We start from the raw sequence: 25,509 nt of genomic DNA on the forward strand, positions 1-25,509 counted from the left end.
AACATTTAAAAAAATAATAAAGATCCTCATTGACGTATGTGGCCATATTGCCGCCTGAAGGTGAAAGAAATGTCAGTCTTACAGCATTTTCAACATCATTGGGCATTTTCATTTTTAAAAATTTAGAATTTCACAGGTAAAAAATACTACTTTATTATTTTTCTTGCATTTCTTGGGTTAGCCAAAAGGCTGAATATTTTCTCATATCAGAGTCTTTTATGTTTTCTCTTTTGAAATTCCTACAGTCAGGAGCTTAACCCACATTTACGTCTCAGAGCTTTATGTGTATATGTGAGTGTGTGTGAGTGTGTATCCCTTTCCCTGGAAAAGTTACTAATACTTTGCCTTTGGAGTTGGTGTGAACTAGGCTTTTCTGAATTTACTGAGATTTGTTCAAAGCTTGCTCATTTCCTATTCATTTGTCCTTTTACTCTCTTTGCATTGCCTCTTTAAGAGCCAATTAACTGAAAACACCAGTTAGGCTGAAAAGAAACTACAAATTATTTAATTACTCCATATAATGCTAAGGAAAAAACCAGCCTTTAATTAGGTGCTTGTAAATCCCACAGTCAAATGTGATTTAGCCAATTACAACGCATACTGGAGAGAAAATTCACTTTTTCTTTGAACATGATAAAATTTGGTTAAATTGGGGGCATCAGTGGGGACAGTTTAGGAGAGATGGGAAGGGGCTGACTTAAGGCTTGAAAGCAGTTTGGCCCCATGGAAAGAACTGGGGTAGGAGCCCAAGGGACCAATGTCTGAATTCACCTCTGCCCCTCTGTGCCTCAGTGAGAGAGACTGAGACAGACAGAGCCTGCTCTGATCCAGAGGCTGGGAGGTCCTGGCCCAGCTGCCCTTACCTGTCCTTGACGCGCAGGATGAGCTGGTGGAAGCGGTCTACGTGCTCGAAGCTGGCCTTGTCTGTCACCGAGTAGACGATGAGGAAGCCGTCCCCTGTGCGCATGTACTGCTCCCGCATGGCGCTGAATTCCTCCTGCCCGGCTGTGTCCAGAACTGGAGTGGGATGAGGCCACTCAGAGGCTGTCACCCCCCACTGTGGAGCCCTCCGGGCCTGCAGACCCCCATGCTGCCACTGCCATCCCCAGGGTGGCTCCAGACAAGCTGTCCCCACGAGAGGCTGCATGAGTTCCCTGGGCTGAGGTGTAAGGGACCCAGCAGGGCCTCAGACACTTCAAAGTATGAGGCTCTAAGAGACTCATTTGTGGACCTGCTGATTCCAACCTACTGTGCTCCCTGGGCCTTAACAGTCTGTCTACAGAAAAACCTCACAAAGTCCATGATCAACTCTGCTACACAACCCCTCTGGGGTCCCCACACCTGGGCTTGGATCCTGCTGCAGCCCTTACAAACTGATTCCTGGGGAAGTTACCTGACTCTCTGAACCCCCTTTCCTCTTTTGTAAGATAGACACAACGCTTCCACCTTGTAGCTCCTTGGGAGGAGAGCCCAGGACATGCGCTGGGGAAGCCTGAAGAGGCCATCCCAGGTCAGGAAGGGTCCTCAGTTCCGGTGTGGACAGACAGCAGGCAGGCCATGGGGAAGGAGAGGCCTCTGAGAGCCAGGATCACTTGCCCCTAGGATGGGGCTGTCACAGGGGTGATGGGAAGGGAAGCTGGGGAAGGAAACAAGAATGGCTGGGGAGACGGAGCAGGGCACCATCTCGGCAGAGGGTCTCTCCCCAACCCATCCATCCCCTCTCCTTCCCTCCACCCTATGGACTTCTCAAGCCGATTCCCCTCCAGCTTCCTTGCTAAATGTGCACCCCCAGGCTGTTTCAGAGGGGTGACAGCCACAGCTGGGGGTTCTCCTCTGAGATGCACAGGCCTGACCCCCTTAGGCCTCCTGAAGCCCCTCAGCATCCCGCAAGTCTCTGCTCACCATCCGGCCTCTCCCATTTCCTAGCTCATTCTACTCTCAGACCCACCTGCCCTCTCCCTGGAGGCAGTGGAGTAGGTAGTTATAGATTTTGGAGCCAGATTCTGGGCTGAGTCTGATTCTTCATTCCTAGAGTGTGATTCAGGGCAAGCTCACTTCTCTGAGCCTTCGTTTCCTCAAATGGGGATGTTAAGGGTTGTTTAAGTTAAAATATTTAGACCCTTGGAGCAACGCCTGCCACAAAGAAGCTCTGAAGGAGTGTCTGTTTCGAGCTTGTCTTCCTCACCTGGGGTGCCATCCCCCAACCATCCCTCCTCTCTTGCTCCCCTTGCTTTGGCCAGCTGACTCTGACTCACTGCATTCTCGTGCCTGAGCCTCCGGGACTCTCCCCACTCTTGTATAGCCCCTTCATGGTATACTGTTCTTGCTGCCCATTTCATAGGCCCCACCTGGACTGTCACCTCCCAGAGGCAGGGGCCTGGTCTATTTGGAACCTGGCACAAACAGAACTCAAATAGTAGCTGAATGAGTAAATGAATGTGAAGTCTACTCAATTTTGTTCATTCATTCACTGAAGAAATATTGGAAAGCCTACGATGTGCCAGGCAGTGTTGTAGGCACTGTAGATGCAACATCAATGAGGCAAAATCTTTGCTCTCCTGGGACTCATAATCTAGTGGGGAGATTGGCAAACAACTGAATGGGTAATATAACATCTGGTGGGGATGAGTACATACTGTGAAGATCAATATAGCCAGCTGAAGGTAATTAATGGGAGTTGGTGTAATTTTGGGTAGGGATCGAGGACACTAAATAAATCCCAACAGCAAAACAGATGAAAATGTCACAGGTTTGGCTGAAGGGATGGGAAGGCCCAACATTCAGTTGGTATGTAATTAATGTATTCACAGATTTTGAAGGTGTGTATTATCCAAAACAAAAACTAGAGATCTAGGGGTGCCTGGGTGGCTCAGTTGGTTAAGCGTCCAACTTTGGCTCAGGTCATGATCTCGTGGTTTGTGGGTTCCAGCCCCGCATCGGGCTCTGTGCTGACAACATGGAGCCTGGAGCCTTCTTCAGATTCTTTGTCTCCCTCTCTCTGCTCCTCCCCTGCTCCCACTTTGTCTCTCTCTCCCTCAAAATGAATAAACATTAAAAAAAAATTAAAAACAAAAAAACAAAAAAACTAGAGATCTAGGATAAGTGAAAAAATATGTTCAGAATTTTGAAACCCCAATTTAATAGGGAGCTGAAAATCGAAATGGACCCTCTGGAAAGGAAAAATGGTCGTTTCACACACTGATTGGCATAGAAGTAATATTATATCCATGCTTTCTAACAGAATTCTTGGAGGAAATACTTCAGCAAGTGAAAAATAGGTCCATGAAAGACTATAAATAATGATAAGCAAGGAATACAGCAAAACATAAGAGTTAAGTTTAAATAAACATCATTTTAGGATTTGAAGTAAATTAATGACAGTTTAGAACTAAAATCTACAATGATCCATCTGTGAGGGGCGGGGCTGGGGAAAAGTAAGCTACTACTAAATTTCTTGCCTCATTTGGGAATAGACTAAAGATAATAATTACATCCAGATGTTAACAGAAAAATATAATCACACACACACACCAACACATGTCTGTACATAGAATAACCACTAGACATAAAACTCAAAAGTTCCTAACTATCAGAAGAAAAAAAACCCAACAGAACAAAGTAAATGGGACCAATCCAACAAAAGGCAAGAATAAACTACACAAAAATATGAAAGCTAAAAAAGGAGACATGAAAGAAGATGGCAGACGTAATTCTAACTATGCCTAACAATAGTAAATGCAAATGGATTAAACCCACCTATTAAGGCAGACACCCAATACAAAATCCACTTGTCTGCTACTGCAAAAGACACATATAAACCAAAATGACACAGGAAGGATGAAAAATGAAGGGATAAAAAAGGATATGCCAGCCCCATGCATCCACAAAACAGGATTCAAGGCCAACGCACTGGACAGGACAAATCAGGGTATTTATAATGGGAAAAAGTACAAGCATCAAGGAGTGCCAAAGTCATGAATCATAAGCACATAAGAATGTTGCCTAAGATACATATGTACAAAAACCTGATTTTTAAATACAGTAGGTATTGGCAAATCTCATGATCATTGTGAGAGAACTGAACAGGCCTCAATGGGCACATGAAAAGATGCTCCACATCACTCATCATCAGGGAAATACAAATCAAAACCACCATGAAATACCACCTCACACCTGTCAGAATGGCTAAAATTAACAACACAAGAAACAACAGGTGTTGGCGAGGATGCAGAGAAAGGGGAACCCTCTTGCACTGTTGGTGGGAATGAACCGGTGCAGCCACTCTGGAAAACAGTATGGAGCTTCCTCAAAAAGTTAAAAATAGAACTAAAGGGGCGTCTGTGTGTCTCATTGGGTTAAGCGTCCTACTCTTGATTTCAGCCCAGGTCATGATCTTATGGTTTTTGAGATCGAGCCCCACACTGGGCTTCATGCTAATAGTGCAGAGCCTGCTTGGGATTCTCTCTCTCTTCTCTCTCTCCTCTCTCCCATGCATTCTCCCTCCCTCTCACTCTCTCTCTCAAAATAAATAAACAAACTTAAAAAAAAAAAGAACTACCCTAAGACCTAGCAATTGCACCACTAAGTATTTACCCAAAAGATACAAAAATACAGATTCAAAGGGGTACATGCACCCTGATGTTTATAGCAGCATTATCAATAATAGCCAAATTACGGAAAGGGCCCAAATGTCCTTCGATTGATGAATGGATAAAGAAGATGTGGTGTGTGTATATATATATATATATATATATATATATGATGGAATATTACTCAGCCTAAAAAGAATGAAATCTTGCCATTTCTAACAACGTGGATGGAGCTAGAGTGTATTACGCCAAGTGAAATAAATCAGAGAAAGACAAATACCATATGATTTCACTCATATGTGGAATTTGAGAAACTCAACAGATGAACATAGGGGAAGGGAAGGAAAAATAAGAAAAACAGAGGGAGGCAAACCATAAGAGACTCTTAAATACAGAGAACAACTTGAGTTGCTGGAGGGGAGTGGGGTGGGGGATGGGCTAGATGGGTGATGGGCACTAAGTAGGCACTTGTTGGGATGAGCACTGGGTGTTGTATGTAAGTGACGAATCACTAAATTCTACTCTTGAAGCCAATATGACACGATATGTTAACTAACTAGAATTTAAATAAAAATTTGGAAAAAAAAGAACTGAACAGGCCTGTCTTAGAGACAGATCACCTGGCCTCTCAAAAGCAATGATCTCAATAATGCCAAATTTAAAAACATCATCTGAGAGAACAAACTTTACACTCAAACAGTAAATAAGCATTTTCAAACACAGGAAATTGTCACAAAAATTGGCCATATATTAAGCCATCAATAAAAATTTCAACACATTTCTGAAAGCAGATGTCATATGCAGCTATCTTTTTGTCTATATGCAAAACTATCAGAAATTAACAGCAACACATATGTAAAAGAAACTATCCGCTTCAAAGTTTAAAGAGTGATACTGCTCAAAAATGCTCTAGTTAAAGAGAAAAGCAAAGTAGAAGTTACAAACGATTTAGAATTGAATGACAATAAACAACAATAAAACCCCTGGTTTGAGGCCAAAGTGGTACTCAGAGGAAAATTACAGCTTTAAATGCACTTCCAAAAACAAGAGACTGAAAATTAACTAAGCATTTAAATGAAGGGGCTAGGAAAAGAAAAATAAAACCAAAGAAAGAAGAAATCATCAATGAAAGTAGAAATTAAGAAAATGAGAGGAAGTAAAAGTAGTAGATACCTAAAAATCAAAATCTGATTCTTTGAAAAGACCAATTAAAGAAAAAAAGCCTTTATCAGACAAAAAAAAGAAAAAAGAAAAGAAAAAAGACTAATAAGCCTTTGGATTGAGGAAAGGCCTATGACTATGGATCTAGATATATATTTGATTATGAAAGAAAACTATATGCAGTTTTATAGCAATAAATTTTCAATTCTTGATGAAATGGACAATTTAAGGAAAATATAAATGAACAAAACTGGCTCAAGAAAATATATAAAATCTGAATAGGCCAATAATTATCCATGAAATTAAAGAGACAAATCTCCCCCATGAATGGCACAAAGCTCTTTTTATTAGGGACAAACTGTTCCAGAGCCCAGAAAATAAAGAACTTTCCAGCTCATGGAAACAGCCTAGCATAGTCCTAATCACAAACCGGACAGGGATGGCACATGGTTGTGTGGTAACGTCCAGGCCTGCCCCACCTTTGGGGAACAGGAGCAGCCTGCACATGGGACTCTAAGAGGTGCATTCAGTCAGTCATCCTTTTGCCAATTACTTCTTGAGCACCTACACAGTGCCATCCGCTCTGCTTGGTACTTCAGGTGGTTAAAAAGAAAGCTGCATCTCACTATCAAGGTACTTACAGGCTAGCTGGGCTGACACTTGAAGAAAAATAATACAGGACAGAAAGTGATACATATACTATTGGAGATCTAGGGAAGGGGCAGGGGGAGGTCCCTTCAGCTTGGAGGGATAATGGAAGGTTTTAGCCAAGAAGGGATACTTATCCTGCCCTTAAAAGAACAGCATTTGACATAAAAAAGATAGGGCCTAGGGAAGGCCTTCCAGACAGAGAATCAGCATGGGCAACGGCCTGAAGGCTAGGAAGAAAAGAGTCATGGGGAGGCTGGTGTGCAGGCATAAAAGGTCTGTGATGGGAGAGAGGTCAGGGAGACCAGAGGCTGTGGCCCTTGGATCCTACACTAAAATGTTTGAACTCAGTGGGTGCTGGGGAGCTACGGAAGGTTCAGAGAGGGGAGAGATGTAGTGAGAGGGTAAGTCTGGCAGCCAAAGGGACTGGAGAGGGAAGCTGTGAAGAGGTGAAGGAGGGACCAGGGCAGAGGCAACCAGGGTGTCAGCGAAGGCAGGTGTGTTTGAAGTGGAGAGAAAAAAATGAATGGGCAGACACTGAAGACACAGAACATAGAGAATGGGGGCCAAGGGGAAAGAGGAGAGTGGAGGGCGCCTTGGAAATTCTAAACCTTAGGGCCCCAGAAGGGCAGACGCAACCAGGAAGGAGCAGATGGGGGCTGAGCTGGGCCTGGTCTGGTTTGGGCTTCATCCCTCCCCTCCACACACATACACCTGGATGAGGCACAGGCCCCTTGTCAGTAGCTCTGCCTCCAAAAGAGGCTGAAGATAATGGGCAGCTATGCATTTCAGAAATTATGATTCAGCCTGCATTTCCCATGCCTGATGTCATGAAGGTAGGAGGATTCCAGAGAGAGAAAGTATTAGTCACTGTGGGAAAAGAGGTGTTTTGCCAATGTGTGTGTGTGTGTGTGCATGTGTGTGCGTGTGTGTGCGTGCGTGTGTGTGAGAGAGAGACAGAGACAGAGACACAGGCACCCAGGGCAGAAGGAGGGAGAAGAGATAAAGATTCTGGAGACAGAGAGGGTCAGCACTGTGTACCTCTGTCTGCTTTGCCCCAGTCTTCCCATCCAGAGGATAATGGGGCCAGCAGTGTGGCTGAGGAGGGTTTAAGTGGAAACCCCAGGGCTGCTCTTAGATCTTGTGAATTTCAGAATCCAAGTCCCACATGTGGGCATGGTATGGGGCCCCCCACCCCCGCAGGTGGGCAGTCAGCATGTGAGGGCACCAGCCTGGGTCCCAGCTGAGCCTTCCTCCTTCTCCCTCCCCATCTCCCTCCCACTCTTCCTCTTCCTTCTTCTCTTCTTCCTCTTCTTCCTCCTCCAGGGCTTTCAGTGGGAGGCACACCCTGCCATGGGCTCAGGGCTCTGACCTTGGCGGCAGCCCAGGGTACAGTCTGAGCTCTTTGGCTGACAAGAGTCCTTCCCACCATGTTCCTACTGGCAGAAGGCACTTTGCTGGAGTTTTATGCACACACGCCCTCTGGGTCCTCTTCATGGCCTAGTACAAATGCAGACACTGAGGCCCACAATGTTAAAGGGATCTGCTCAAGGCTGCATACTGGGAAGGAGGCCACTCCAACTTCCCCAAGACCCAGCTGTCCCTACTCATCCAGTCTTTTATCTTCAACCAGAGGGTGCGGGTCTGGCCACCCAGAACCCGCCAGGTTGTGTCTCAATTACAAGCCTTTGCACAAGGCTTTGCACAAATGAACCAGAATACCCTCTCCGCCAGCTACCCCAGCCATCCCGCCACGTGGCTGCAGTCTGCCTCCTCTCCTGAGAGCCCAAGCCTCTGACCTGTGTCTTTGAACCCTTCCTGTTGGGTTATGGGTTCCGTGGGTCTCTGCTAGTCAGTGCCTCCAGGACTGGCTCAGCTCCCCACCATGGCGGGGGCGGGGGGGGGGGGGAACTCCAGAGGGTGAGTGGGAGGGGAGCCTGGCTTTCATTTCCCTGGGTGTCTCAAAAGCTTCAGCACCCAATGCGGGTCCAAAAAAATACTTACAGAATGACTAGACAGATCACATGCATGCCATAGTAAATGCAGTTACTGTGTTCGATCAGCCCGGGCCAGCTTTAAGGGAAATCACTAAGAAGTGACTTTTTAACTTGTGTAACGCACCCTTCATGGTGAAGTAAGGGTTCTGGAATATAAAACAACAGAGATGATGATTTCTAGAGATAATACGCCTCCAAGGACCATGCCTGCTGTTTTCTACCTTTCTCTAATCCACAGACCCGTAGTGGGAGGCAGGAGTGATCACACCCATTTCACACAGGAGTCAGGTGGGGAAGCCTGTGCCCTTCCCAGGAGAAGACTCCAATAAATACATGCCACCTAGTTGAGCATCAGTAGGGATGAGGGCTCTTTACTATGTTACTTGTGTTCCCCTTTCTGGGTAAGGGTATGTATGGAGTGGGCTGAGTGTCGGGCAGAAGGGCTGGACCCATCCACCATGCACTGTTCCCAGAAAAAGGGCTGCTTTCTTCTCTAAAGTGCTGGCAGGGTGTGGAAAGCCAGGCCACTTGGGACTCTCTAAGGGGGAGGGGGCAAGATCCTGCAGCACATACGGCTGGCTCCCTGGCGATGCAGAAGCTTCCCTTTGGCAGTGGCCCCAACCTCAACTCACTGACTTCAGGATGACAGGACAGAAGTGCTGGCCACCAGCCTTAGGGGACAACAGCTCGCGAGGCCACACTATGGCAGCTGGGGGAACGGGAAGAAGCCCTGGAATACATTTTCACGGGGTCCCTAAATTCCCTGACCTGGAGAACATATTGCATGTGTGGGTGCACATTCTCTCAGGGAGATGGTCTACGGTTTTGTGGAATTCTTAGAAGAGCCGGGAACACCTCTACCCCAAACAAATACCTCTCTCAGGGAAAGAAGAGGGCAGCAGGGGGGTGGGTCTCAGCTGTGTAACCAGGAACATCCCAGGGACAGATGGTAGCAGGGCAGGGGGGTGCTGGTAATGGAGAGGAACAGGGAGGCAAAACGTTGGCCTACAACCCCATTTCTTCCTCACAACCACTCACAACCAGTGTGGGGGGGCAACATTTTATAGGTGAAGAAATGAAGCAGGGCAAGGCGGTGACCTGCCCAGGTTCCCACTGCTGGCGAGCAGGACAGGCACGATTTGAACACCAGACTATCTGGAGCCAAGCCTTGCTCTGCTGCTGGCACCAGCCTGTCTTTGACCGGGCAGCCAGCAGTGTCCGCAGGGCCTGTGAAGAGGCACAGGTCTACACGGAGGGGGCGAGGACAGAGCACCGAGGTCTGCTGAGATGGAAGACACCCATCCCACCTGCTTACCCCCAACCTTCCACCTACCTCACACCTGCCCCTGGGTGGCCACGCATAGCTGGGAGGAGAGAACTCAGAGCCATGCTCCTTGCTCCCTTTAAAGTCCTAGCACCGACTTCCAGGGCCCTTAAAGCACCCAACAAATCTAAACATGTCCCCATCCAGTCTTCTCCTACTCCTGGGCCACAGCTTCCCACGGCCTCCTCTCCTCCAATCTCCACCCCCAGCTGAGTGAAACAGGTGTGAAACAGAGATCAACAGCTAAATTCCACAAGCTTCCAAATCAACCCACCTCACAGACCGAGGAAGCCTCGCACACTGCGGGGGAGGCAAACGCAGCCACTGCAGAAAATGGTTTAGCATTTCCTTGAAAAGTGAAACATGGAGTTACCATAGGACCCAGCCAGTCCATGCCAGGGACACACCCGAGAGAAGTGAAAACATATCTACACAAAAACTCGCACACGAATGTCTGAAGCAGCACTATCCATTGAAGCCCCAGAGTGGAGACAACCCGAATGGCCAGCAATGGATCAGTGGATAAAGAAAATGTGATGCATATCCATACACTAGAATACTATTCGCACATAAAAAGGAACAAAATTCTGATACAAGCTCCAACAGGATGCACCTTAAAAACAGCACGTTGAGTGAAAGAGCCTAGTCACTTTCTAAGTGAAAGGCTACTTAGAGTATGGTGCCATTTATATGAAATGTCCAGCATAGGCTGATCTGTAAAGACAGAAAGTCCGTCAGTGGTTTCAGGGACTGGGGGAGGTGGTGGGGGAGAATGGGGAATGACTGCTTAATGGAGTGAGCTTTCTAGGGGGAGGTGGTGGAAATGTTGAACAATCAGTGGTGATCCAAGTGATTGCTGATTTGTGAATCAGTCAGCAGTTGTGACTGCACAACTGTATATCTATACTATTTAAAGGAGGGAGTTTTCCATGGAGTTACATCTCAATTAAAAAATGTATGAGGGACCCCCTCTCTTTTTCTCTGAAACACACACTCCCACTGTCTTCTTACTACGGGCATGACCTGGCCCTGCTCCTGTCCAAGCCCATCCCCTCCAACTGGACACTGGATCCTGTCCTCTTCCACCTATATAAGGGCACTGGCTGCTATTGTTGTCTCCTGCATCATCCATTTCTTTCTCTAGTGGTTCATTTCCACCACAATGTAAACATACTATAATTTCTCTCACCTTAAAAAAAAAATTAAAGTCAAAAAAATTACAAGTAAAAACCCTGCCCCTTGACCTCACATCTCCTTCCGGCTGCTGTCCATTTCTCTGTTCCTCTTTACAGCCACACCCCTTGACTTGTCTGTTCTCATTGCCTGCTCATCCTCTCCTCCACTCTCTCTTAAATCCACTATGATCAGACTTTCATTCCTGACCACTCTATCAAAATTGATCTAGTCAAGTCACCAATGACTTTCATGTCACTGAATCCAGTTGGCACTTCTCAGTCCTCAACCCACTGGGCCACCTGCTGACATCTGACATTAATCTGGCTGGTGCACTCAGGCCAGTAGTTGATGGTTCCCTCCTTTCTGAAGAGCCTTGGGACATCGCTCTCTCCGGTTCTTCTCCTACTGCAGTGACTGGTCCTGTTCTGTCCCTTTATCTCTCTACCCTCTAAATGCTGGTGGGTCCCCACACTCAGTCCCCCACATTCACTTCATTGGCCACCTCTCATCTCATGGCTTTACATGTCTACTCCAAAATTTCCATCTCCAGCCTATACATCTCCCCTTACTCTAGATTCAGACATCCGGCTGCCTGTATGACTTCTATCTGTATATGAGAAAGGCATCTCAGATTTAACATGTCCAAAATTAAACTCTTGATTTCCTCCCAAACTTGCTTTTCACCAGTCTTCCTAATCTTGATAAACCTAACCATTCTACCAGCGTGCAGGCCAAAGGCTTTCTCTCTCTACCCCCACCCCATGCCATATACTCCATCTACAAATGCTGTTGTTTCCTCCTCCAAAATACAACAGGAAGCTAAGCTAACTCCTTCTCACTACCGCCTTCAGCGGTGCCCTAGTCCAAAATCATCACGTGACTTTTAAGAGCAATCAACATGAAGTTCTGAAATCAGGGCAAAAGCCTAAATTAACTGCAGGGGTATAGGATCTGTCAACAATGTAAGAGGAAACCCACCTGAGGTTTAGGGTACAAACCCCAGGACTGAATCCTGGCTCTGCTGTGACTTTGAAGGGGGAGGGGCATACACTGCATACACACTGTCATCACACAGCCTTGTTGAGCTGACTCGAGGTCACTGCCTGATGGGGTGAACCTCAGCTCCCAGGCTGGCTAGTGCGCTAAGCTGACACAGAGCAAGAGTAAGATCCTTTGCTTCGGGGTCAGAGGAATGGGGCTCTAATGAGCTGTGTGACCTTGGACATGTTATTTCCCCTCTCTGAATCTTGGTTCCCTCCACCTGCAGGGGCCTGACTGATCGGAGGACGGCTGGACAGGCGCTGGAGCAGGAGGTCTGGGTCCCCAGGGACACAGGACAGCAACAGCAGCAATTTCCCAATGTTATGGAAGTATTTCACTGCTTTATCAACTAGTATGGCAGTACCTGTGGGTACTGGCTAAGGAGCAGCTGTGCTCACCGGCTTGGTGGAGACATTAACCTCAATTTAGCAGAACTGTTGCAAGGATGAAATAAAACAATCCCTGCAAAGTCCTTAACACAGGCTCTGGCCTTCCAGAAAAGTCTAGTCAGGAGTAACTGCTCCTACTGCAGTGAAGCAAAAGGAGCCACTGTGAAAGAGGGTTTGGCTTCAGTGCACCAGGAGGCACTTCCCTGAGCACCTTGGAGATCAGTAAGCCCCACGTTACTGGAAGCATTCAAACAGTGATGGCTGACGGAACCAGAATAAAGAGTCAGGCAGAGGCCTGCAGGGCTGGATTTCATAATCTGAGGCCATGTTCCCTCATAAAGAAAAAGAGGGAAATTCCTCCCACATCACTGCCAGCAGGAAAAGAGGAGGACGGGTGGAAAGGTGGAACGACAGGCCAGCTCTGGCTGTACCCCACTTTTAGTTGGGGGGCCACGGGGCGGTGCTTACTCTGAAGCTCTAGCTCAGAAAAATACACTCAATAAATGTTCCTTTTCCTCTCGCTGCCCTTCCAATGTCCTCCTTCCCTCCTCCTCCCCAGAAAGAATGTGGATTCAAGCTTCAGGGAAAAGCCAGGTCCAGGCTGCTCCGAGAAGACAACAGCACTTGTGTCTGAGGTTTGGGCAGAAGCCAGGGTGGAAACATCCCAGCTTCTGAGGGTGCAGGAGAAGGGCTGGAGCTTTCACTCTGCAAAGACCAAGCTGTCAATGGGGACACAGGGGGCCAGGGCGGCTGCAGAGCTGGGCCCAGGAGCCCATAGTGGGAAGAGGTGTTGGGAGAGTTAGGGCCACTGCTGTTCTCCATTGGTGGAAGAAAGATGCAAGGCTGGGAAGAGGGTGGGACTGGGAACCATACAGGTGAGAAGCCCAGCGACACCCATCCCCGTTGTAGGTAGGATTGCGGAGGATGCGGTCAATACCCTTCCCTGCAGGGCCAAGGTTTAGGCGCAAACAGGACAGGAAGGGGGATGTGCTCGGCAGAGGTATGACGCCCTGGGCCTGCTCTGCCTCTAGCTTGACTTAGGCAAGTCACTTCTCCGTCTGCACCAGTTTCCTTAGGTATATAGTGAGGGGGGTGATACCATAGAGTTCAGGAGCCTGCCAGCCCTAGCCTAACAGAAAAAAATAGGCTCACAAGAATTCCAAGACAAAACAACTGGAAGCACGGACTGCAATAGATATCTGTATGCTCGTGTGCACAGCAGCATTATTCACAAGATCCATGAAATGGAAAGAGTCCCAGGGTCCGCTGCTGCACAAATGGGTAAACAAAATGTGGTATATACATACGGTGGGATATCATTCAGTCTTAAAAGAGATGAAATCCTGACACATGTTACACATGGGTGGATGGACCTTGAAGACATTGCGCTAAGTTAAATAAGCCAGTCACAAAGGAACCAATGCTGTATGAGTCCACATACATATATGAGGTACTCAGAGTAGTCAAATTCAAAGAGACAGGACATAGAATGGTGCTTCCAGGGGCCAGAGGAAGGGGAGTAGGAGTTATTGTTTGCTGGGTGCAGAGTATCAGTTGGACATGAGTAAGTCTGCGGAGGGATGGTGGTGACGACTACACAATAACATGCATGGACTTAAGGCCACAGACCTATACACTTAAAAACAGTTACAATGTTAAGATTTATGTATATTTCACCACAATAAAATCATACGTACATACAGATGTACATACATACATACATACAAAACCTCAAGGCTCTGCCCAAGGCTTGGTTCTTCCTGATTCATGAAACCTGAGAACTGGGATATGGTGAGTCCTGTAGCTGAAAGCCAGGGTGAGGGGGGGGACCAAAGTCAAGGACCAGGAAAGAAGGCTGGAGAGCCGGGAGAGGTGGGCACCGGGCAGCGAGGAGACGTTCCCAGAACTGGGCTGTAACAATGACAGGTGAGGTCAGGGTCCCATAGGACCTGTGGGAAAGAACCCAGAGCAGGCTTGCTCCAAAGCCTAGTAGTCCTAGACACTGGGGACCCCAGCTGCTGGCCCCTGAGGTCAGCTGTCTCCTGTGTCTTAGATTCTGGGAGAACCAGGGCAATGAGGTCCCTTGAAAGAGAGCAAGAAACAAGTCTGTAAAGTAAGCAGAAGCCTCTGAGAATCCTGTGTGGCAACCAGAGAAGGCTTTTTGAGCAAGCCTGGGAAGAACAGCTGGCCCTCTTAAGGGCCTTGGGCAAGTTGTAAGCGGGACAGGCGAATACGTCTGTTGACCTGATAATCCAGGCCACGCTCCCCTCTTCCCAGGATTTCAATGTCCATTCCCAGAGGCCCAGGGATCAGCTTGTGAGGTGGGAGAGGATTTTCCCACCCAATCAGACTAACAGAGAATCCAGGAGACAAAGGGGAGTTCAAGCCATTGCTAGCTGTGTGAATCTTGCTGTGCTTTATTTTTAGGGAGATAACAACAGTAGCTAGCACAGTACTGTTGTATTAAAACAGAGCGTATGCAACGTGCTTGGCATGAAGCTTGCACATAGTAATTGCTCAGTAAAGATCATTACTGCCCTCATAATTCTCCCCCTCCTCCTCCTCCTCCTCATCAAGCTGCCATGTTTTTGCTCTTTTTGAATTTGGAAGAAGAGCAAACCCCAGAATTCAGAGCCCTTGGAAGGCTTCCCAGGCTTAGCACTGCGCCCCCCAGGATGGCATGGCCTCCAGTGAAGCAGGAGGTCAGGACTCTGGATGCCCGAGTAAAGTCCTGACCATCCCAGGGCTGCAATCCACCCCAGAGGAATCTAGCCTCAGAAGGGGTCAGAGTTACACTCAAGCGTAAATATAACCAGCCTTTGATTAAAACTCCCAAAACATGGGGCAGGCATCTTTTTAAATGCCAGACTAATTAATATTTAAAAGGAATGTTTTAAGCCTTTCTTTTCTTTTAACATTTATTCAGTTTTGAGAGACAGACAGTGAGTGGGGGAGGGGCAGAGGGTGAGGGAGACACAGAATCCAAAGCAGGCTCCAGGCTCTGAGCTGTCAGCACAGAGTCTGATGCGGGGCTTGAACTCACAAACCATGAGATCATGACCTGAGCTGAAGTCAGCTGCTTAACCAACGGAGCCACCCAGGTGCCCTGACCTGCCTTTCTTTTCTTAATACAAGACTTAACTCAGTGGAGAAATGTAGCAATCTAGCATCTGTGCCTGAGGATGTCCTGGGTGGGCAATGCCCTGAATTAGGCTGGGTTCAGGGGGCAGGTTGAGAGGCACAGCATCCCAGGGGAGCCCAGGAGATTCAGAACACAAGCTTTGCAAATTTGTGCTTATAAAGTAGTGCTGTGGCCATGCTTCCCTTTTCCCTGCTGCTGCTGAAATAATAAATATTTTTATTGTGATAATAAACATTATCACAAAATCTTCCTAAAAATCACCCTTGGGAACTTTTTTTCCCTCAGAGACGAATCTAATACCCAAAGTTACTTTAAGAAAAAGTTAGAGAAGTCAATACGGCTGTATAGAGAACTAATATTCATTAAGTCCCAATTATGCACCAGGCAATGATGTTGCTCTCTTACATGTATTATGCCATGTTTTTCGGGATGTTTTCTGTGGAAATAGTCCAGAATGATGTGCTAACAGCGGTCCTTTGGGAAACCCTAAGGACAACCTATCCTACCAATACATTCCCAATATTATGTGTGTATATTGAAGAGTCTCTTAAGTCCCACAGTAAAGAAACTGCTTATAGTTCTTTAACTCCGTATATCCCAAAATGCGGCATATAGTCGAATGGGTGACGCATGAGATGATTTTTAGCAGGTGCATAAATGTAAGTTTTAACTTTTAGTGGTTATAGATATTTATTATATAACACAGCTAGCACTTCACACCTGTGACTGCACATATTCTGTTCAGGACTTAGTCATACATTCATTTCACACACATTTACTGAGGACGTACGATGAGCCAAGCAGTCGTCTAGACACCGAGAATATAGCAGTAAATAAAGTCTCCACTCTCAAAAATTTATATTTTATCGGGAAGCAATAAAAACTCAAGTAAATATAGGGAGCAAATATATGTTTACCAGTAAAAGGTAGAATAAAGAAAAAGAGTTAACAAGGAAACAGAATGACAGGGGTGGGGTGGCTGCTGGTGCAGATGGTCTGGTCAGGGAAGACTTCTTAGGTAAACTTAACATTTGAGTGGAGACCTACACAAAGGTGAGAATGTATTGCTGAAGGAAGAACGTTCTAGACAGAATACCAAATGCAGAGTCCCAGAGGCGGGAATGTGCTTGGTTCCTGGGGAACGATTCAGTTTCAGGACTACAGCCAAAGCCCTGAAGGTGGTTTTTAAAACTATGATATAATTCAAATACCATAATATTCACCCTTCCTAAGAAAAAAAATTTTTAACGTTTATTCATTTTTGAGAGGCACAGAGTGAGTGGGGGAGGGGCAGAGAGGGGGAGACACAGAATCCCAAGCAGGCTCCAGGTGCTGAGCTGTCAGCACAGAGCCCGAGGCCGGGCTCGAACTCACCGATGGCGAGATCGTGACCTGAGCCGAAGCTGGACACTTAACCGCTTAACCGACTGAGCCACCCAGGTGCCCCTCGCCCTTCTTAAAGTACACATTTCAGTATACACACAAAGCTGTCACATTTTTTTTTTTAAGTGGTGATTCAGGGGTGCCTGGGTGGCTCAGTCAGTTAAGCATCCAACTCTTGGTTTGGCTCAGGTCATGATCTCATGGTTTGTGAGTTCGAGACCCACATCAGGCTCTGTGCTGACAGCATGGAGCCTGCTTGGGATCCTCCCTCTCCCTTTCTCTGCCCCTCCCCTGCTTGCACTTGCTTGCTCTCTCTCTCTCTCTCTCTAAATCAATAAATAAACTTTAAAAATTAAAAAAAAATTTTTTAAATGAAGTGATGATTTGGTTCTGGTTCCAGCCAAGATGGAGTAACAAGGACCAGATTTATCATCTCACTTGAAACAACCAAAGACCAAACGACATAACAGACATTCATAGAACGTTCCACCCAACAACGGCAGAATACTCATTCTTTTCATGTGCACATGGAACATTTACCAGAGAGAACATACCCTGGGTCATAAAATAAGCCTCCATAAGTGTTAAATAATTTAAATCATACATTTTATGTTCTCTGACACAGTGAAATTAAAATAGAAGCCAGTAACAGAAGGATCTCTGGAAAATTCCTAAATACTTTAAAGCTAAATATTTCTAAATAACCAATGGGTCAAAGAAAATCTCAGAAGGGAAATAGGAAAGTATTCTGAACAGAATGAAAATGAAAACACAGTGTATTAGAATGTGTGGGATGCTGCTAACCAAGTAGTTTGGGGGAATTTATAGCACCAAATGAAGATCTTGGAAAAGAAGAAATGTTCAAATCTATCACACAAGCTTTCACTTTAAAAAATTAGAGAAAGAAGAACAAATTAGGCAGACAAAAGGAAATAATAAAGCTAAGAGTGGAAATCAATGGAACCAAATGGGAAAAGTCAATGGACTCAAGAGGTGGTTCTTTTGTGAAAATCAATGATATCAATAAATCTCTAGACTGTTTAGGGAAAAAGGAGAAGACACAAATTAAAAACATCAGGAATGAGAGGGGAAACATCACTCTGGATTCTACCGACATTAACAGGAGAATAAGAGAATATCATGAACAACTTTACGCCAATAAATTTGGTAACTCTGATGAACTGAACAACTTTTTTAAAGACACCAACTACCAAAACTCACTGAAGAAACAAATAACCTGAATATCCCTATATTTACTAAAGGAATTGAATTTGTAGTTAAAAAATCTTCCAACAAAGAAAACTCTGGCCCCAGAGTGCCTCGTAGGTGTATTCAACTAAATATTTAAGGAAGAAATAATACCAATTTTGTTCAAACCCCTCCAGAAAATTGAAGAAGAGAGCATATTTCTCAATGCATTCTATAAAGCTAGCATTACTAGGCATGACAAGAAAACCACAGGCCAGTATAGCTCTCAAGAACATACACACAAAAATTCTAAACAAAATTTTAGCAAGTCAAAGCCAACATTACATAAAAGAAGAAAGCATCATGACCAAGTGGGATTTATCCCAGGGAGACAATGTTGGTTTAACATTATAAAAATTAACATAATTTGCCAAAATGACACACTAAAAATGAAATACCATATGAGTATCTAAGTAGACATAGAAAAGCATTTGACAAAAATCCAATATCCATACCTCATAAAAATTCTCAGGAAACTAGTAATGGGAAGTTCTTCAACCTGATAAAGGGAATTGATAAAAAACCTACAGCTAACATCCTATTTATTGCTGAAAGACTGAAACCTTTCTCCTTAAGATCAAGAACAGGACAAGTATGTTTTTAGTCAGTGAAATCAGGCAAGGAAAAGAAACAGAAGCCATCCAGTTTGGAAAGGCAGAAGTAAAACTGTCTTTACTCACAGACATGACCATCTCTGCAGAAAGCCCAAAGGAATCTACAAAAAAGCCACCAGAACTAATAAGTGAATTTAGCAAAGTTGCAGGTTACAGTTAATACACAAAATGCAACTGCATTACTACATATTAGCAACAAACAAGCGACAACTGCAATAAAAAAATATCATTTATAATACAGATTGTAGATATAAATCTGACAAAATAGGTAAAAGACCTATGCAATCAATTCTGTAAAACAACTGATGAGAGAATTAAAGAAGACTTAGGGGTGCCTGGATGGCTTGGTCAATTGAGCTTGAGTGTCTGACACTTGATTTCGGCTCAGGTCACAATCCCTGGGTTGTTGGATCGAGACCGAGTCAGGCTCCATGCTGAGCCTGCTTGGGATTCTTTCTCTCTCCCCTTCTACCCCTCTCCCCTACTCACACTCGCGCTCTCTCTCTCTCTCTCTCTCTCTCTCTCATAAAAAATAAATAAAAAAAAAGAAAGAAGACCTAAATAAATGGAGAAATACTGCATTCATGGGTTGAAAGGTTCAACATTATGAGGATGTCAATTCTTCTCAAATGTGCAGATCTTTAGATTCAACACAATCTCAATCAAAATCTAGAATTTTAGAATTTAACTGGTTCTTAAATTCATATGGAAATGCAAAGGACCTAGACTGGCCAAAGCAACTTTGAAAAAGAACAAACTTGGGGACTTAACAATACATGATTTTAAGACTTGTTATCAGTCTACAGTTATCAAGACAGTGTGGTATTGGTGATAAGATAGACGGATAGGTCAAACAAACAGAATATTTGGGCAACTAATTTTCATCAAAGGTACAAAGGCAATTCAGTGGTGAAAGAAGAACCTTTTCAACAAATAGCTCTGGAACACCTGCATCTCCATATACCAAAAAAACAAAAAAACAAACCCCCAACCCCCCCCCCCAAAAAAACCAATTTTGTTCCATACCTCACACCATATACAAAAATTAAGTCAAGGTAGATCCTAATGCTAAATACAGAACCTAAAGCCATTAAACTGCTAGAAGAAAACGTAGGAAGAAAACCTTTGTGACCTTGGGTTAGGCAAATACTTTAGACACGACCAGAAGCACAATCCATAAAAGAACAAGCTGATAAACTGGACTTCATCAAAATTAGAAGCTCTAGTCTTTGAAAGACACTGTTAAGAGAATGAAAAGCATGTCACAGACTGGAAGAAAATACTTGCAAATCACATATCTGATAGTGCATCCCAGGGGCTTTCAAAGCTCACTTCCTACAATTACAGTCTATCCTTAATGGCTCTTTGTTTAAAAGAGAGACTCAGTACGAAGTCATAACCAGTAAGAATCTGGAGCAGCGGTTCTCTACTTTAGCATCACCTGGAGGGTTTGTTAAAACACGGATTCCTGGGCTCCACCCTCAGAATTTGAACCAGTAGAGCCTGAGGGTTTTCATTTCTGGGAAGCTCCCTGGTAATCTTAGGCTGCTGGCCTGGATACCACAATTTGAGAATTGCTAATCTAGACCAATTTAGACTACACTAGAAACAATGTCAAATGCAAGATTTCCCCCCTCTCAAAGGGAAATAAACTATGCTCACTAAAAAACAGTTTGTCTCTTCCCCATTTTTTTAGGAGCCAGAGACATCTGTAAATGTTAATCAGAGCTTCAGATCAGCAAGAAATAACAAACATGACATCACTGGGTTGGCACGATGCTAGCCTCTTTGTTGAATACGCATTTTGGTTGCCACAAAGCTATTCAGAATTCACCCTGGAAAACATACACGGCCTGACACCAACCATCCCATAATGACAACGTGGAAGACACTATCCGCCCCAGGGAAGTTGGTCAACTTCCTCTGACCCTCCGAGTCACATGCCCCACCCCCATGCAGGGCTACTATCCATGTCTCACCGTCCAGGATGGCCCATTGATTGTCAATCTCCGTATGTTTCAGGTAGGAGTCTTCGATGGTCGGGTCGTAGTCAGGCACAAAGATCTTCTGGAAAAACTGGATGGTGAGGGCGCTCTTGCCCACACCCCCATCTCCCACCACCACCAGCTTGTACGTGGGGAGGTTGTCACTGGGGACGGCACTGGTTGCCATGTTTCTGATAGGTCAGACCTGGGGAGGCAAGACATGTGTAATGAGGCAGGAGGCTTTTTCCTTTCTGACCTTGAGTGGAAAATATTCACGAGTTTTCCTCCCTCCTTATAGAGTAGTAAATACTCCCAATTATATGTTTATTCAATCATCTATTGAATATCAGCTATGTGCCACACCTGGTCTTGCAGACGTAGCACTACTAGATGCCATGAGGTCTTTAACGAGTAAAGCCAAAAAAGCCATGTTAAAGAAGCTTTTCCATCACTAAAGTCTGCCCTAGTCATGTACAGGTGAACATGTGCGTGCCAGTCTGAGCAGGGATGGCACAGAGGTTCACCTTTTACATCAACTCTAGTCACAGGACTGCTGTGCTTGAGGATTTGAGGCCCCCCAAACTACGGAAAGGACGGGCATAGCAGCCTAGTACCCCCCCCCCACCCCCCGCTCTTAGAATTTAGTGATCCTGGCTCCTTTCTCTCAGTCTCCTTGCCCATGGTCATGCAGAAAGTTGTGCTGGTGGGGCACCTGGGTGGCTCAGTTGATTGAGCATCTGACTCTTGATTTTGGCTCAGGTCATGATCCCAGGGTCATGGGATTGAGCCCCGCACTGGGCTCCACACTGAGCATGAAGCCTGCTTGGGATTTTCTCTCTCCCTCCCTCTCTCAAAATAAAAACAAAACAAAACAAAACAAAAATCTCTCTCTCTCTCTCTCCCCCCCCCCCTGCCTCTCTTCCCGGCTTGTGCGCGCGCTCTCTCTCTCTCAAAAAAAAAAAAAAAAAAAAAAGTTGTGCTAGAATCTCGTGGCATCTGGTCAACCTGTTTTAGTTGGGGGGGGGGTGGAGAATGATGTCACGTCTAGCGAAGGCAGTGGTTCTCAAGCAGGGGCAGTTTTGTCCCTGGGGGACATCTACAATGTCTGGAGATAATTCTGGCTTATTAGTGGGTGTTACTGGCATCTAGTGAGCGGAGGCCAAGGCTGCGGCTACACATCCTCCTACAACGCACAGGACAGCCCCCCACAATAAAGAATTATCCATCCTGAGATGTCAGTAGTGCTAAGGCCGAGAAACCTTGAGCTAAGGAGACCAGGCAGGAGCCAGAAATGTGGCGCCAGGATTCCAAAGAACAACTGAGCCTTAACAGATAAGGAATGACTGTGAAGAGGTGACGGCAGAGGAGTGAAGAGTCATCTTTGGAAACAGCGTCATAGAGAGACAAGGAGGAGAGGGAGGCAGGGAGCATGGAAGGAGCCCTCAGCCAAGGGTGGTTGCCAGAGACTTAAGCCGCTACCTGCGGACGCGCCAGGGGGCCAGGGAGAAGCAATACCACCTCCCGTTCTGGCAATCCTAGGCAGCATGGAGACAGACCTGGTGCCAGGGGAGCACAAGCTTGATCCTGCCTCAGTGTACCAGCAAAGCAACAATCTCTGCACAACTGGGAGGCAGAAAGGCACGGTGGAACGTGTGACAGGGACACTGAAGGGTGAGGGGACAATGGACTGGGAGTCCCATGTGCATTGCTGCTTGTTGGGAAGGCTGTGCAGAGCCATCATTTCCTTACCTATCAGATTAAAGGGCTGGATTTTTTCCAGTTATTTGCAGCTCTAAAAGAGTCCTCAATTCTAGATTTCAATACAAAAGGTGTTAGACACAAATGTAGGTTATGTGGCCACACTGATTCGCGTGGGGCTACAGGAGAGAGTGATTGCATAACCTTGTGCAGTTACGGAAGCTTGGTGTTGACATTTAGGATTTCTCTGCAGTGACAGGAAGTACAGGCGCTTTTATACCCTGCGGGTGGCATATACATCTGTCCTAACCGGACTGAGAACACACTCGCATCAATATATCAAAATGTAAAATGACATACCTTCTCTTGGAGCTATATGATATATGAGAACTTATGCTAAGGAGATAATCAGATGAGTGAACGAAGATGTTAGGAAGCGGGGCAAATATGGAAATGACTTAAATGCTGCGGGGGGTGGGGGGAAGTTAAAGAAAACATTTATCTACACAATGCAATACTATGTAGCCATCAAAAAGGCTGACGGTCGCTAACCTAGAAAAAGTTTATATTAGGTATGAAAAAAAAAACCCAAACAGCTGCGAAACAACACATACGTATGATTGCACGTCCATGAAGTCACCCATCTATGAATCTGTATGTCTAGATGTGGTTCTAGGCAGAGAGAAGACTGGCAGATTTGGGGGCACCTGCTCAATTTTCAACTGGCTACAACAAGCTAGTATTATATATGTATCCTGGGAAAGCTTAACAACATTAAAATATTCCCACCCGTAGGACTAAAAGGTACAGCACAGGGAATAGAGTAGATGGTATTGCAACAGTGTTGTGTGGGACCCATGGCAGCTACACCTGTGGTGATGACATAATGTACAGAGTTGGTGAATCACCATGTTGTACACCTGAAACCAATGTAACGTTGTGTGTCAACTATCCTCAAAGAAACAAAGTTTTTAAATGTTCCCACCAAATAAAAGGTTCAGGCTACCTGAAAATGTAGGACTCTGTGTCCTTCCAGGGGGGATTTAAGTAAGCTCCTTTGGTGCAGGATATCAGGTCCATTTGGTGCTGCACCTCCCTAAGCGGGATAAAGGTGGGGACACATTGAGGCCTTGGGGAACTGAGTTCTCCCACATGACGAGATGATGATCCAAGGGGCTGCAGGACAGTTGGAAGAAAACAGGGCTAGCTCTCTCTCTCCTTTGCCTCTCAGGTTTTGAGGAGTGAGATGTTGGTGTGGTCCCCTCACTGTCCTTCCTTACCCGTCGTCTTGGCCGTGGGTGGACAAGGACACTGGGCCAGGGTGACCATATTTGCCTGTGAAAGAGGCTCTTTTTAAAGCTCCTTCCATTCTCTGCTGGCAACGACATGAATAAAAAGTACTCAGTGGGTGGAAAGGTATCAAGAAAGAAAATTCTTCCTCTTGACTTTCTTCTCAAAATAAAACAAGATAAGAAAGGCACTAGTAAGTATGATAGAGGACACGAACTGAATCTTTGAGGTGGTTCTCAGACCACCCACAGGAGAATCACCTGGGGACCTGCTTGCCAAGCAAGGCAGCTGGCAGGAAACGGTCAGCTGAAGGGCTCCTTCCTTTCACAGAGTCCTGCACTCAGGGGTTGAGCTCCCAGGAGACCACAGGCAGCCAACTCGGGGTTCCCTCCCAACTAAGACTCAATGGAAGCAGGTCAGAATGCACAGTTAGCACAAAACTTGGACCGGATCCCTTGTGGTGAAAAACCCTTTAGCACTGTTCATAGCTGATGGGCCAAGTTCCGGCTCCTTCACTGACATTCAAGGCTGGCACTGGTTGCCACTGCTGACCTCTCCAGCGGTAGCTATGCCACAACCTCTCATACTCTACTCTCTCTTTCTCTCAACCAGCTTTGTGCTCACCCAGTGTGCTCTATGGTCACACGGAGTCCTCTGCAGATACCCAGGGCCCCCTCGGGGAGCACAGACCTCTTCACAGGTCAGGCCTGGGCCCAGGAATCCCCTCCTATGGGAGGCATCACCTTCTAGTCTGTGCCCTGTAATTCCTTGTGCAGAGGATGCTTGAAATCTACACTTAAATGCGCACAAAAGGCAAGGACTGCAACTTGTCCCTCTCTGTATCACCAAAGCCTAGCAGAGCATCAACAAGGATGTAAGTCTAGCTGAAGGAATTAGAGGCTCAATGCCAGCATTTCCAAACAACTATCAGACCACCTACTGGCCACAGCATTGGCCCTGACCATGCACGGGGCTAAGGGGCAACCCTCCCAGCCAGGAGTTAGGACTGTCTCCCTCCTTCTACCAGGTCAGACCAATCACACAAAAAAGCCCTTCTGAAAGCAAGTGTGGGCCCAGGAAGGAAAGAAGGTGTTGCAGGGGCATGAGAGTGAGTCCAGAACTCCCCCTCCCCCAATTCTAAAGGCTCTTCTCCTGATGGGTGTGTTTTTCCAGCCTTCAACCTCCCCCAAAATAATCCCTGACTAAATGATGTCCTTGTAAGTGCATGCACCACACTCCTACAAAATAAGCTGGACTCGAGTGGTGAAGAGAAAGACTTTTTTTAAAAGTCACCACAAGCTATGACGAACATTGGTTGGTGGTTAAGAAGCAAAATGCTTACATTCACAAGACCCCCCCCCCCCTCTCCAGCCTGTTTGACTAGAAGATCAGAGCTCTTTTTAGATCTTTTTAGATTAGAGATGATTCTAGAATGTCAGTTCTTTACCTTTTGTAGATCATGGATGGCCCCTCTGAGGTGGGAAGGTAGTGTAAGGTGGACCTAGGGTCTCTCTCTAAAGCTCCTCCACCAGTTTTCTATGCTGGATACTCTCCTACTGACCAGGTAAGGGACCTTGGGCAAGTTACTGTTCACAGCCTCAGTTTCCTATTTTGTAAGATGGGATGGGTTAGAAAATTACTTTGAAATCATCGGAAAATACTTTGCAAGATTGCTCTAAGCATGAAATTAAAATTATGAAATGTTCCCAGCTTAGAGAAGGTGCTTAAATGTTTGTTCTTGCACCTTCTTGACTTTGTTCCCAGGAGAGATTCCCTCAGTCTCTCTTCCCTCCCCCTCTCACTTTGTCCACTCAGAGGCTCCCC

General features: G+C 45.9%; 1 protein-coding gene across 6 annotated transcripts in view; it reads right to left on the bottom strand.

The window, feature by feature from the left end:
* MRAS (muscle RAS oncogene homolog) overlaps window positions 1-25,509 on the bottom strand; it is a 55,158-nt gene that overhangs the window by 9,865 nt on the left and 19,784 nt on the right. For 3 of the 6 annotated variants that reach the window (XM_042998393.1, XM_042998391.1, XM_042998392.1), the window contains 2 exons: window positions 20,692-20,902; window positions 864-1,017 (listed from right to left, as the gene is read on the bottom strand). In XM_042998393.1, coding sequence (XP_042854327.1) covers window positions 864-1,017; window positions 20,692-20,884 — 347 coding nt within the window. In that variant the 5' untranslated portion in view covers window positions 20,885-20,902. Of the gene's footprint in view, window positions 1-863; window positions 1,018-1,446; window positions 1,637-8,402; window positions 8,542-20,691; window positions 20,903-25,509 lie in introns of those variants that run through there. The other 3 variants (XM_042998394.1, XM_007087430.3, XM_007087429.3) reach the window with 3 other exon arrangements.

The sequence above is a fragment of the Panthera tigris genome, chromosome C2 (assembly GCF_018350195.1).
Source record: "Panthera tigris isolate Pti1 chromosome C2, P.tigris_Pti1_mat1.1, whole genome shotgun sequence".
In the NCBI taxonomy this organism is placed as follows: domain Eukaryota; kingdom Metazoa; phylum Chordata; class Mammalia; order Carnivora; family Felidae; genus Panthera; species Panthera tigris.